We start from the raw sequence: 11,310 nt of genomic DNA on the forward strand, positions 1-11,310 counted from the left end.
ACTCTAACATATGCCTTTGGAAAAGATGGACTTATGCAGTGTTGCTCCTTTTTGAGGCCTTTAATTATAGTTAATCAATGGATCTTCCTGACAAGTTAAACTCTGGGGTTACTCTGGGGTTTGCAGGATATGCACAAATGCAATCTGCAGTTAAGCGTGGGAAAAGAACAATACATCTTTAAAAGAAAAATGAAATGAGTACTTTGCTTGCTGTGCTGAACACACAGGTTCAGAGAACATCCTTTTACAGATCGGTGGGGATTGTTTCTAGGGCTTTTATTTATTTATTAACAACTCAGCGATTTTGTATGATTCATGTATCAGACAAAGGCATATTGGACCAATTTGCAGGGGGACCTATGAAGATTTGTGATGCACATATGAAAGAACAATTATTGCACTGAATCATGAGTAGGGCCCTACTAAATTCACGGGCCATTTTGGTCAATTTCACGGACATAGGATTTTTAAAATAGCAAATTTCATGATTTCAACTATTTAAATCTGAAATTTCACAATGGTGTAATTGTAGGGGTCCTGGCCCAAGAAGGAGTTGGGGGGGGTGGGTCACAAGATTATTGTAGGGGGCGTTGCGGTACTGCTACCCTTACTTCTGCGCTGCTGCTGGTGGCGGTGCTGCCTTCAGAGCTGGGCAGCTGGAGAGCGGTGGCTGCTGGCTGGGAGCCCAGCTGTGAAGGCAGAGCCACTGCCAGCAGCAGCAGCGCAGAAATACGAATGGCTTGGTATGGTATTGCCACCTTTATTTCTGTGCTACTGCCTGCAGACCTGGGCCTGGCCAACAGCCACCGCTTTCTGGTCTCCCAGTTCTGAAGGCAACGCAGAAGTAAGGGCGGCAGTACCGTGCCCATCCTAAAATAATAATGTGACACCCCTGCAGCTCCCTTTTGGTTCAGGACTCCCAATTTGAGAAATCCTGGTCTTCCCCCTGAAATGTGTATAGTATAGAGTAAAAGCACACAAAAAACCAGATTTCACGGTCCATGACCTGTTTTTCATGGCTGTGAATTTGGTAGAGCCCTAATCATGAGCAGCAAAATATTTCCTGCACACACTCCACAATGAGTGTGTCTATGTGCTATAGTGATTTTTGTTTAAAGGGAAATTTTCAAAATAAAATTAGATAGAAAAAAATAATCCCTCACCTAGATTATTAACACTAGGGGAATCCCCCCCTCCCGACTTTCCACCATGAATGCTGTATCTTTGCTATTTTTGCATTTGACTCCATTTACGTAGTGAAATTAGAATGGTAAATTTAATTTATGGAGGATGGGAGAGATCCCAGAGGACTGGAAAAAGGTGCTATATTTGCCCATCTATAAAAAGGGGAATAAGAACAATCCATGGAATTATAGACCAATCATCTTAACTTCAGTACTCAGAAAGATAATGGAGCAAATAATCAAACAATCCATTTGTAAGCACCTAAAATAGGGATCATCAACCTTTGGCCCGTGGCCCACTAGGTAAGCCCCCTGGTGGGCCGGGCCAGTTTGTTTACTTACTGCATCCACGGGTTCGGCCGATCACAGATCCCACTGGCTGCGGTTCACTGTTCCAGGCCAATGGGGGCTGCGGGAAGCGGCACGGGCCAAGGGATGTGCTAGCCACCACTTCCCGCAGCCCCCATTGGCCTGGAACGGCGAACCACGGCCAGTGGGAGCTGTGATCGGCCGAACCTGGGGACGCGGCAGGTAAACAAACCGGCCCGGCCCACCAGGGGGCTTACCCTGATGGGCCACGTGCCAAAGGTTGCCGATCCCTGACCTAGAAGATAAGGTGATAAGTAACAGTCAGTATGGATTTGTCAAGAACCAATCATGTCAAACCAACCTAATATCCTTCTTTGACAAAGTAATAAGCCTTGTGGATGGGGAGGGGAGCAGTAGATGTGATGTATCTGGACTTTAGTAAGGCTTTTGATACTGTGTCACATGACCTTATAAATATTGTTGGAGAAATATAGCCTAGACTAACCTACTATAAGATGGGTGCACAACAGGTTGGAAAACCATACTTAGCGAGTAGTTATCAATGGTTCACAAGCGAACTGACAGGGCATATCAAGTGAGGTCCTGTAGGGATCTATCGTGGGTCCAATTCTAGTCTATATCTTCATAAACGATTTGGGTAACGGCATAGAGAGTGTACTTATGAAGTTTGCAGACGATACCAAGCTGGGAGGACAGGATTAGCATTCAAAATGATCTGGACAAACTGGAGAAATGGTCTGATATAAATAGGATTAAATTCAATAAGGACAAATGCAAAATACTCCACTTAGGAAGGAATAATCAGTTGCACACATACAAAATGGAAATTGACTGCTTGGGAAGGAGTACTGCAGAAAGGGCTATGGGGGTTATGGTGGATCACAAACTAAATATGAGTCAGCAATGTAACACTGTTGCAAAAAAGATCATTCTGGGATATATTAGCAGGAATGTTGTAAGCAAGACATGAGAAGTAATTCTTCTACTCTACTCAGCACTGATAAGGCCTCAACTGGAGTATTGTGTCCAGTTCTGGGCACCACATTTGGGAAAGATGTGAACAAATTGGAGAAAGTCCAGAGAAGAGGATTAAAGGTCTAGAAAACATGACCTATGGGGGAAGATTGAAGACACTGGGTTTGTTTAGTCTGGAGAAGAGAAGATTGAGGGAGGAGATGATAACAGTTTTCAAGTACATAAAAGGTTGTTACAAGGAAGAGGGAGAAAAATTGTTCTTAACCACTGAGGATAGGAAAAGAAGCAATGGGCTTAAATTGCAGCAAGGGAGGTTTAGGTTGGACATTAGGAAAAACTTCCTAACTGTCACGGTGATAAGCACTGGAATAAATTGTCTAGGGAGGTTGTGGAATCTCCATCATTGGAGATTTTTAAGAGCAGGTTAGACAAGCACCTGTCAGGGATGGTCTAGAGAATACTTAGCCCTGCCATGAGTGCAGGGGACTGGACTAGATGACCTCTGGAGGTCCCTTCCAGTCCTATGATTCTGTGTCTTCACCCAGCACACAGTCAACTTGTGGAATGCAGTGTCATGGAATGCTGTGAAGGCCAAAAGTATAAATGAGTTGAATTAGATGAGTTCATGGAGGATAGGTCCACAAATGTGTATTAGCAAAGATGGTCAAGGAGCTGATCCCATGCTCCAGATGTCCCTAAACCTCAAACTACCATAAGCTAGGATTGGATGACAGGGGTTGGATCACTTGATAATGGCCTTGTTCTGTTCATTCTCTCTGAAGCATCTGGCACTGGCCACTGTGAGAGGACAGGATACTGAGGTAGGTGGACCATTGGTCTGACCCAGTATGGCCAATCTTATGTTCTTATGTACGTGGCAGTATCCCTTGAAACCCTGACTGTCTTGCTGGGTCTGCCGGAGTCTGGTTACCCTTTTAGAAATGGATGCTGGTTAGCTGTTGTACCAAGGGGAAATTAAAATGTGTGGCAATGAATAACTAAAGTACCTGCTTTAAGTATATGAGAATGTGATAGAGACTGGCTTACATTTGGAATTTTTGCCAAGGGAGGCAGTAAAGGAACAATCATGATAGCAAGGAGCTTTAAACAGACTAAAATACATTAGTTGCAGTGAGTCAGATGATAAGGCCACTGCATTATTGAGACTGATTCAAGTTTTCACAGTTTTAAAACCACTTCAGTGCTGTGTGTGAGATGCTCACATAGGGTAAAGCACTTCCTTGCAGCTTTGTGGCCTCACTAGTCAAACCTGACATTTGATTTGGGTTTTACCGGCTCACAGGTAAGGCTGATAAAGAGAGAGATCCTGAGGGTTATATCAGCCTAGCAACTCTTTAACACCGAATGCAACCGGTAGGATGAATTATCTGGTGAGAGCTCAGATTAAGAACTGTGAAATGAAACTCTGCAGCTGGAGAGTTTGAGGGGATCATATGACAGTCACTAACTCAACAACAGTTGTCCTCCCTTCCAATCCTTCAGCTGTAAAATGGTGGCAGAAGCAGGCAAAAAAACAGCCCAACCCCAACTGCTTGATGAGTTAAATGACTGAGTCCAGAGCACAATGGAATGGCTAGCAAACTCATTTTATACGCCGAGCAATTTCACGTTTAACAATTTCACTGGAACTGAAATAGCAAGCTGCATATCTGCAGTGCACAGAAAGAATTCAGGACTACGGGTCTGTCGCATCTTACGCACATTTAACATGCGCGATTTCAGCTTTACGTGGTCGGGGGAAAAAAACGAGAAAAATAACAATTTTAATACTGTACCTGTAGTGCGGGCGATTCCGCCCACCATTCAACTCAATGTAATTTTGGCTATACGCGGTTTTCGCTTTATGTGCTAACCGCGGAACGGAGCCCCCACGTAAGATGAGGCTCGCCTGTATTCTGAAAACAGAGGCTTACTCTGTTTGTCCTATGTAAGTGGGGTCTGGTTGAATAACTATCCAATGTAACAGCAATCTAAAGTGCTTTTACACTGTGAAATAAGATTTGATCTACATTATCTATGGGTGGGATTTAAAAGGCTCTCAGCATTGGCCGAACTCAGTTCCTCAGTAATTGACCTCAGTGGGAGCAGTTAGGCCAATGCTAAACGTGTTTGAAAATCCCATGCTGTATTTTTAGATTTCTAAAATGTGCTCAGTTACACATCTCAGGACACATATATGTTATTTAACATAACAAACACTAACACAGAACAAGAGAAAAAATAGACATTCCCCCAAATTAACACACTGCCTTCCTCCATCCAAATTACCACACCTGTCCCTCCCACACCTGTAGGCAAGAGCTGTTGTAAAAACACACCAACCTTTCTTCTCCCCCAACAGAAGTGAAGAAAGTAGCTTTCCTATTTAGCATTCTAGTAGCACTTCAAGATCAGGGTCTAGCAGCCATGAAGAAGTTTGGGTATGGGGTCTATGGGCAATCTGGACTCTGAATATTTTGCAGTGCAATGATGATTTTATGCCACCATGTTGTAGAAGAACACAGCACTGTACAAATTGCCTCTTGCTGTGAAGCTAATTCTGCAGCGCCTGCACTCTAGGGAGGGACTTACACCAATTTCCTATCTCCTGATCTTTGAGGATGGGCTACAAGCCCATGGAGTCTTCTGAAATGATACAATCCCATAAGGAGTGTGTGTGTATTATAGGTTCCCCCACTAGGCCAATTTGCAGCCTGTGAGTCTGTTACAGGCCTAAGTAAACAGCCTTGGCTCATTTGCTCAAGTTGTAGCAGCTCATGATTTTAGCTCCACGGGTTCATTGTTCAATCCCCGGTGTGTTTGTTGGCCAAGGTAGCGGTCGTCACACTTGCAGTAAACTGCTAACCCCAGAACGGATGATCAGTTTGGCTGGTTTGACCCTCAAAGGCTTCTTATGCTTTGCCTGAACCATTCAGCTAGATCTCCTCAAGATCCACATTTCTGGCTTTTATTGGTTTAAAATTGTGCTAAGTGGGATAGCCGCAGTGAGCTACATATCTCCTTGCCAAGAGCAGCCAGTATACCTTTCTGGTAAGACAAGTAGGTAACATATTGAAAGTGCACAAAGGCCATTTCATTGGTGAAAATGGTGGTTCATTTATTTCTCACCATGTGGAGATCTCCAGATGAATTCCAAACTAAGTCATATTTAATAACTAGAGGATTTTTTGAGTCTCTCAGTGACAGAGGGCGCTTAATAAGAATTATCTCCTGTGCAGATTTCACTGAATCAATGCCAGAAATAACTTTCTTAATATTTCCACTATAGAATTTGTGTCATTTGAAAACAAGCCCCAGGTATTTTGGGACCTCTACGTTACTCTCTGCATGCACCACATCATGCAACTCAACTTGAGCCTTGAGAACATTTTTACAGTGATGCTCTTGGGACCCAAGTGTAAAAGAAAAGTTCAGAATATCACTTCTAAAGCTCTGAACATCATGAAGGAGACTCCATGATTTATGAGAGTGCTGTAATCTCATCTATCACTCAGCTGTCTCTCAGACGTGTTATTGACATCTTCACTGTCAGATAACAAGGGACTAAAGACTCTAGATTATGACATTTTGACATTCAGCTGAATGGCCTCCTTATCACCAGCCCTTTGAAGTGGTTGATGGAGCTGGCCCTGTTTGGAGGGTCTGATGGCTCGCTGACATTTTTTCATTCAATGTGTAATGCAGGGGATTGGCACCTGGATGATTTCTCACCTTGTTGCTTCTGTGAGCGCCTGAACCATTCCTGTTTTAACTGTATAACAAGCTATGATAATTCTATCCACTTTATGGCAATATCTGCAGATATTATCCCCACCTTCTACATATCTCTGTGTTATTGCTTTTAAAAATCACTTAATGTCTGAGAAATGTTTTCCATTCTATTTGTTCATATTCATATAGTTAATACCAAATATCACTATGAGACCCGAAATGCAGTCCAGTGTTTAGATTTGTTAAAATCATTTTCACCTTAGTTCATGAGAACAATAGTGAACATCCTGATTTAAAATAGTTGGCTGAATATTCACCTTGTTGTTTTGAATATTCAAAATATATCCAGATGAATGGGATAGACAAATATGCCCAGCATTTCCAGCCCCACTGGATATTTCTGCTTAGATGCAGCAATTAAAAGTTTAATTATTTTGGTCTTTAAATAGACATAGGGCTTCTCTACGCTATGGAGCACTGAAGCTATGCCGCTGTAGCCCTGTAGTCTAGACGCATTCTACAGCAATGGAAAGGATTTATCCATCACTGTAGGAATTCCACCTACCTGAGCGGCAGTATCTAGGTAGGCAGAAGCAGTCTTCCATGTCTACAGCAGGGGTCAGGTTGGCATAGCTACGGTGCTCTGGGGTGTCAATTTTTGGCCTGGTCTACACTAAAAATTTAGATAGACATAGCTACATAGAATCATAGAACTGTAAGGGATCTCGAGAGGTCATCTAGTCCAGTCCCCTGCACTCAAGGCAGAACTAAGTATTATCTAAACCATCCCTGACAGGTGTTTGTCCAACCTGCTCTTAAAAATTCCCAATGATGGAGATCCACAATCTCCCTAGGCAATTTATTCCAGTGCTTAACCAATGGCTCAGGGGTGTGAAACCACAATGGTGAAAAATTCGCTCCGCTTGAGCACTGTAGGTATGTTGACCTAACCACTGGCGTTGATGCGGCTTGGTTGATGGAAGCTGCTTGGCGGGTCGGGGGTGATGGAAAAACCCCTTCTGTCATGGATGCGTTTACACTGCGAAGTTACAGCGGCCTAGGTGCCGTACCGCAGCTCTGCCTTTGTAGCCCCACATAGTGTAAACAAACCCTATCACACCCCTGAGCGATGTAGCTATGTGGATGTAAATTTTTAGTGTACGCCAGGCCATAGTCAGGACAACAGTCTGACCACCTTAAGACAAACATGGGAGTTCTCAGCTCTTCTGGTTCTGTTGTTCCAGTGTGGAAGGTCGCAGACTTGCAACAACAGAGATCTGAATGACATAGTCCATGGTATCTTCACAATTTGAAGGTTTGGAGATTTGGAAATCTACCCCAACTCCCCTCACAAACAAAAAAACGTCAACCAGCCAACTAAAATAAACCAATGAAAGAAGGACCCCAAGCAGAGTTTCCATGTCTGCCCTTTAAAAAAGTGGAGAACCAGAGACACCATGAAGTCTACTGGGGAGTTCGCTATTGCTATTGATATGGAAGGCACTCAGATACTGCTGTCATGGGGGTGTGTGATGGGGCTCTGCCCCACATTGGCAGAAGAGGAGTTAAAGCAGCCCCGGGGAGGCTGCGTAGGAGGCAGCCAATTAGGAAAGGGCTTCTAGAGACAGCCAGTGGGGGAATGGTTTTCTCTCTAACTCATCAGGGCCAGGCTGGGCCATATAAGAAGGGCTGCTGAACAGAGAAGCTTCAGTCACTTCCTAGAGTTTGAGGAGGGAGCACTGGGTGCCCTGAAGGAGGGAGAAGAAACAGCACCATGATCAGAGCAGCACTGGGTAGGTCAGGGGAGCATGAGTGAGGTCCCGGCTGACCGCTTCCAGTCTGGGGCCCTGATACAAGGGCAGAGAAGGTGCTAGAGCTGCAGGGAAATGGCTCAGGGAAAAAGACAGCGGGGATTGGAGGTGATGCAGTGCGTGACTGCCGCCCTCCCGCCCACTTCAGCCCCAGTTTCCACTGATGCACACGGCTAGACCCTGGACTGCAGCCTGCCACTGAGGCAAGAGGCTGGACAGAGGACTGCCGGCCCCCCCATCGGAAGTGGGGGGAGAGAACCGAAAGGAGCACGGCCAGAGGGCTGTGTCCAGAAGAGGACACCACGGTCCTGAGAGCGACACAGGTCCTGACGACAGAAGCTACGGTGGAGAGACGCCTCTAGATGAGGGCGCACCAGCGAACCAGAGCTAATTCCCAGGATGGCCAGCAGAAGGCACCGCAGTGGTGACTTGCGCCCAATCACAGGGGGCCATTATAAAAACTGAACATAGATACATGGGAATTCCACAAGATGATCCAAAGTCCTTAGAATTCATGTGCACTCTGGTCATGTGACATTCTCGTAGGTTAGCCTATAGGGTGGCATGTGTCTGTAGTGGATTGAGCACTAAATTGTCCCTTAGGAGACCTGGCTTCTATTCCCAGTGCTGCCACTGCTCTGCTGAGTGATGTTGGGCAAGTCACTTCATAGATCTCATGTCTCAGTTTCCCCATCTGTAAAATGGGGATAATAAAACTGACCTCCTTTGTAAAATGCTTTGAAATCTATAGAAGAAAAGTGGTCTGTAGGATCTAGGTATTATTATTATCTCTTTAATGGGTCATTTTTCCCCTCTGGAAACAAACCTGCCTCATTTGTAACCTTGTTTATGTCAATGAGATAGAAGGGTCCTGGTCTCTTTTCCCCTCCCACCTGCAGTAGTTTGGTCACCTCTTATCTAGCTCATGATTTTGAACTGATGAGTTTAGAGTTCTATCCTCTTCATGGTGCAGGCTTGGAGGCCTGGAAATATTTTACATCAATGTCAAAGTGCTGATCTGTTGTTCCTAGCCTACATTTGATAGGTTTTCTCCCAAAGGTTCTGACAAGGATGGCGTGCATTCAGAATTGTTCCCTATCTTTTCCCCTTTCAGAGTGTCAGTCAGCCACGGCTCTCCAGCTCATGACCAGACGCTGCCATGGAAAAAGAAGCTGCAGTGTGTATGCCAGCACCTATGAATTCGGTGATCCTTGTTACCCAGGTGTCCACAAGCACCTCAATGTTATCTACACCTGTGGTAAGCTTCTTTAACATTCATTTGGGAAACATGCTGGTTCAGAGATGACCTGTACCTGCCGATAGTGGGGGGAGGGGCACAAGTAAGGGCAGAGTGAGGGCAGCGGCTTCAGCAGATGTTACTGAGCATGCTCAGTCCATGTAAGCATGCTTAGTACAAGCAAAGCAGTTATATCTGAGGGGGCATGTGATCCCCCCCCCATGTGCCCTCTCCATGTGATGCCTTTGTTCTGATTCATGAACGAAGAGGTCAACCTATTGTGACAATGCATGGAAGTTTGTCATTCACCAAGCTGATTGTGCAGTGTATAGCAACCCTGTTTAGGAATGTAGATTAACTAGGGGCCTGGCAGCTTCTGTGGATGGTTTAATGCTGAGTTCTTCTTGTCAGCAGATTGATATGAAAAGCAGAATTTATGGAAAGAATGTTTTTTAATTCATCCATCACCATCCCGCCGTATGAGCTTTGGTAAAGGGATAACTCTGCTGATGCTCCCATTCTGTGTGGAGACACTGGCATATTGTTGTATTTGCTTGCAACAAGATTTTGGTCTCCAGTAGGGTCTCTGTTTGGTTCTCAGTGTCTATCATTTTAAACAAAAAAATAAGAAATATGTTGCTTCATTAGCACCCACCGAGTTAATGGAAAAACACCCAAACATCCTCAAACAAACCTTGGGGTATTTGCTATCCAAAGTAGTGTGATCAGTGGTAACTATTACATAGACTCTAGATGTTTCCATCTGTCATAGTATTAGATGTACATTGTGGTTCTACTTAACCAGGCATCAGGGTTTCGTGGTAGAGCAATAACTATTCCTCCCCATGTTTCTGTGGTCTCAAAGCAGCATCAGGTCCATCTTTGTCCAGTGATGGAATTTTACTGATTCATAACATTTGGAAATGATTTGTGTAGGGGCAATTTGCTAAGGGAGGTTGTTTATAAGTCGCTTGCTTCCTTTGGCAGTAGAAGACAGGGAAGTGTATTTTGAATGGAGGTAGCAGAAGCAGAGTGGATGTTGACACAGCTCGGTAAATTTTCCTACTGGGGAGTGCCCCGTGACTGTATTAGCTATCTTCGAGACCAGTAGGGAGAGCCATATTATGGTGATGGAATAGAGTCTGATGTGATGCAACAAACATTAGCCTGAAATCCAAATACAAACCAAAATGAACCCAGGAGATGCACTTCCAACTGGAAATCTCTTCCTGATTCACATGCCACATTGCTGGGCCCCTGCATTATGGGCCTGATCCAAAGCACACTAGCGTCAGTGGGAGTCTTTCTTTTTAACAAGCTTTGAATCAGATCCTGTATTCCCAGTTGCTAGTTACTGTGACAGGTTGCCCCCTTTAAGATGCCATCTGATGTGCTGAGATACCACTGAGCCCACCTGTTTTGCCAGCATGGGCCCCTTTTTTACCTGTCTTGCTGAGCCAGACTCTTAAGACTCCTCCAGCACACACATGTGCATGGCACACCCAGCTGCAGAACGACATAGACACTGAGATCAGCTCTGGGAAGACTCAGCTTAAGGGATTTGCCCCAGCACTCAGGTGTCCACCTCCCTTGGAGTGCAGACTCAAAGATATATTGTCTTGCACTGCAGCGAAATCTATACAATGTAAGTTCATATATTCACCCCCCTCCCTCAATGTAGAGGAAGATATGCACAACTTCTTGTCCCCGCCCCAGTTAGAAATTACAAAAACTGGGTTTATTAATAAACAACACAAATTTATTAACTATAAAAGATAGATTATAAATGGTTAAAGAGATAGCAAACAGAACAAAGTAGATTACTAAGCAAATAAAACACGCAAACTAAGCTTGATTCACTAAAGAAATGGGTTACAAAATATAATTTAAAAACAACGAGGAGTCCTTGTGGCACCTTAGAGATTAACAAATGTATTTGGGCATAGGCTTTCATGGGCTATAACCCACTTCATCAGATGCATGGAGTGGAAAATACAGTAGACAGGTATAAATATACAGCATGTGAAAAGATGGGAGTTGC

At 44.4% G+C, this 11,310-nt stretch overlaps 1 protein-coding gene across 1 annotated transcript in view; it reads left to right on the forward strand.

Moving 5' to 3' along the window:
- The window catches only part of LOC117875533 (protein eva-1 homolog C-like), a 61,351-nt gene extending 50,693 nt beyond the window's left edge, over positions 1-10,658 (forward strand). Inside the window, exons 5-6 of the mRNA XM_034766912.1 lie at positions 9,147-9,290; positions 10,648-10,658. Coding sequence (XP_034622803.1) covers positions 9,147-9,290; positions 10,648-10,658 — 155 coding nt within the window. The remainder of the gene's footprint in view (positions 1-9,146; positions 9,291-10,647) is intronic.
- Positions 10,659-11,310: the final 652 nt, after the last annotated feature.

This window comes from Trachemys scripta, chromosome 3 (genome assembly GCF_013100865.1).
Source record: "Trachemys scripta elegans isolate TJP31775 chromosome 3, CAS_Tse_1.0, whole genome shotgun sequence".
Taxonomy (NCBI): domain Eukaryota; kingdom Metazoa; phylum Chordata; order Testudines; family Emydidae; genus Trachemys; species Trachemys scripta.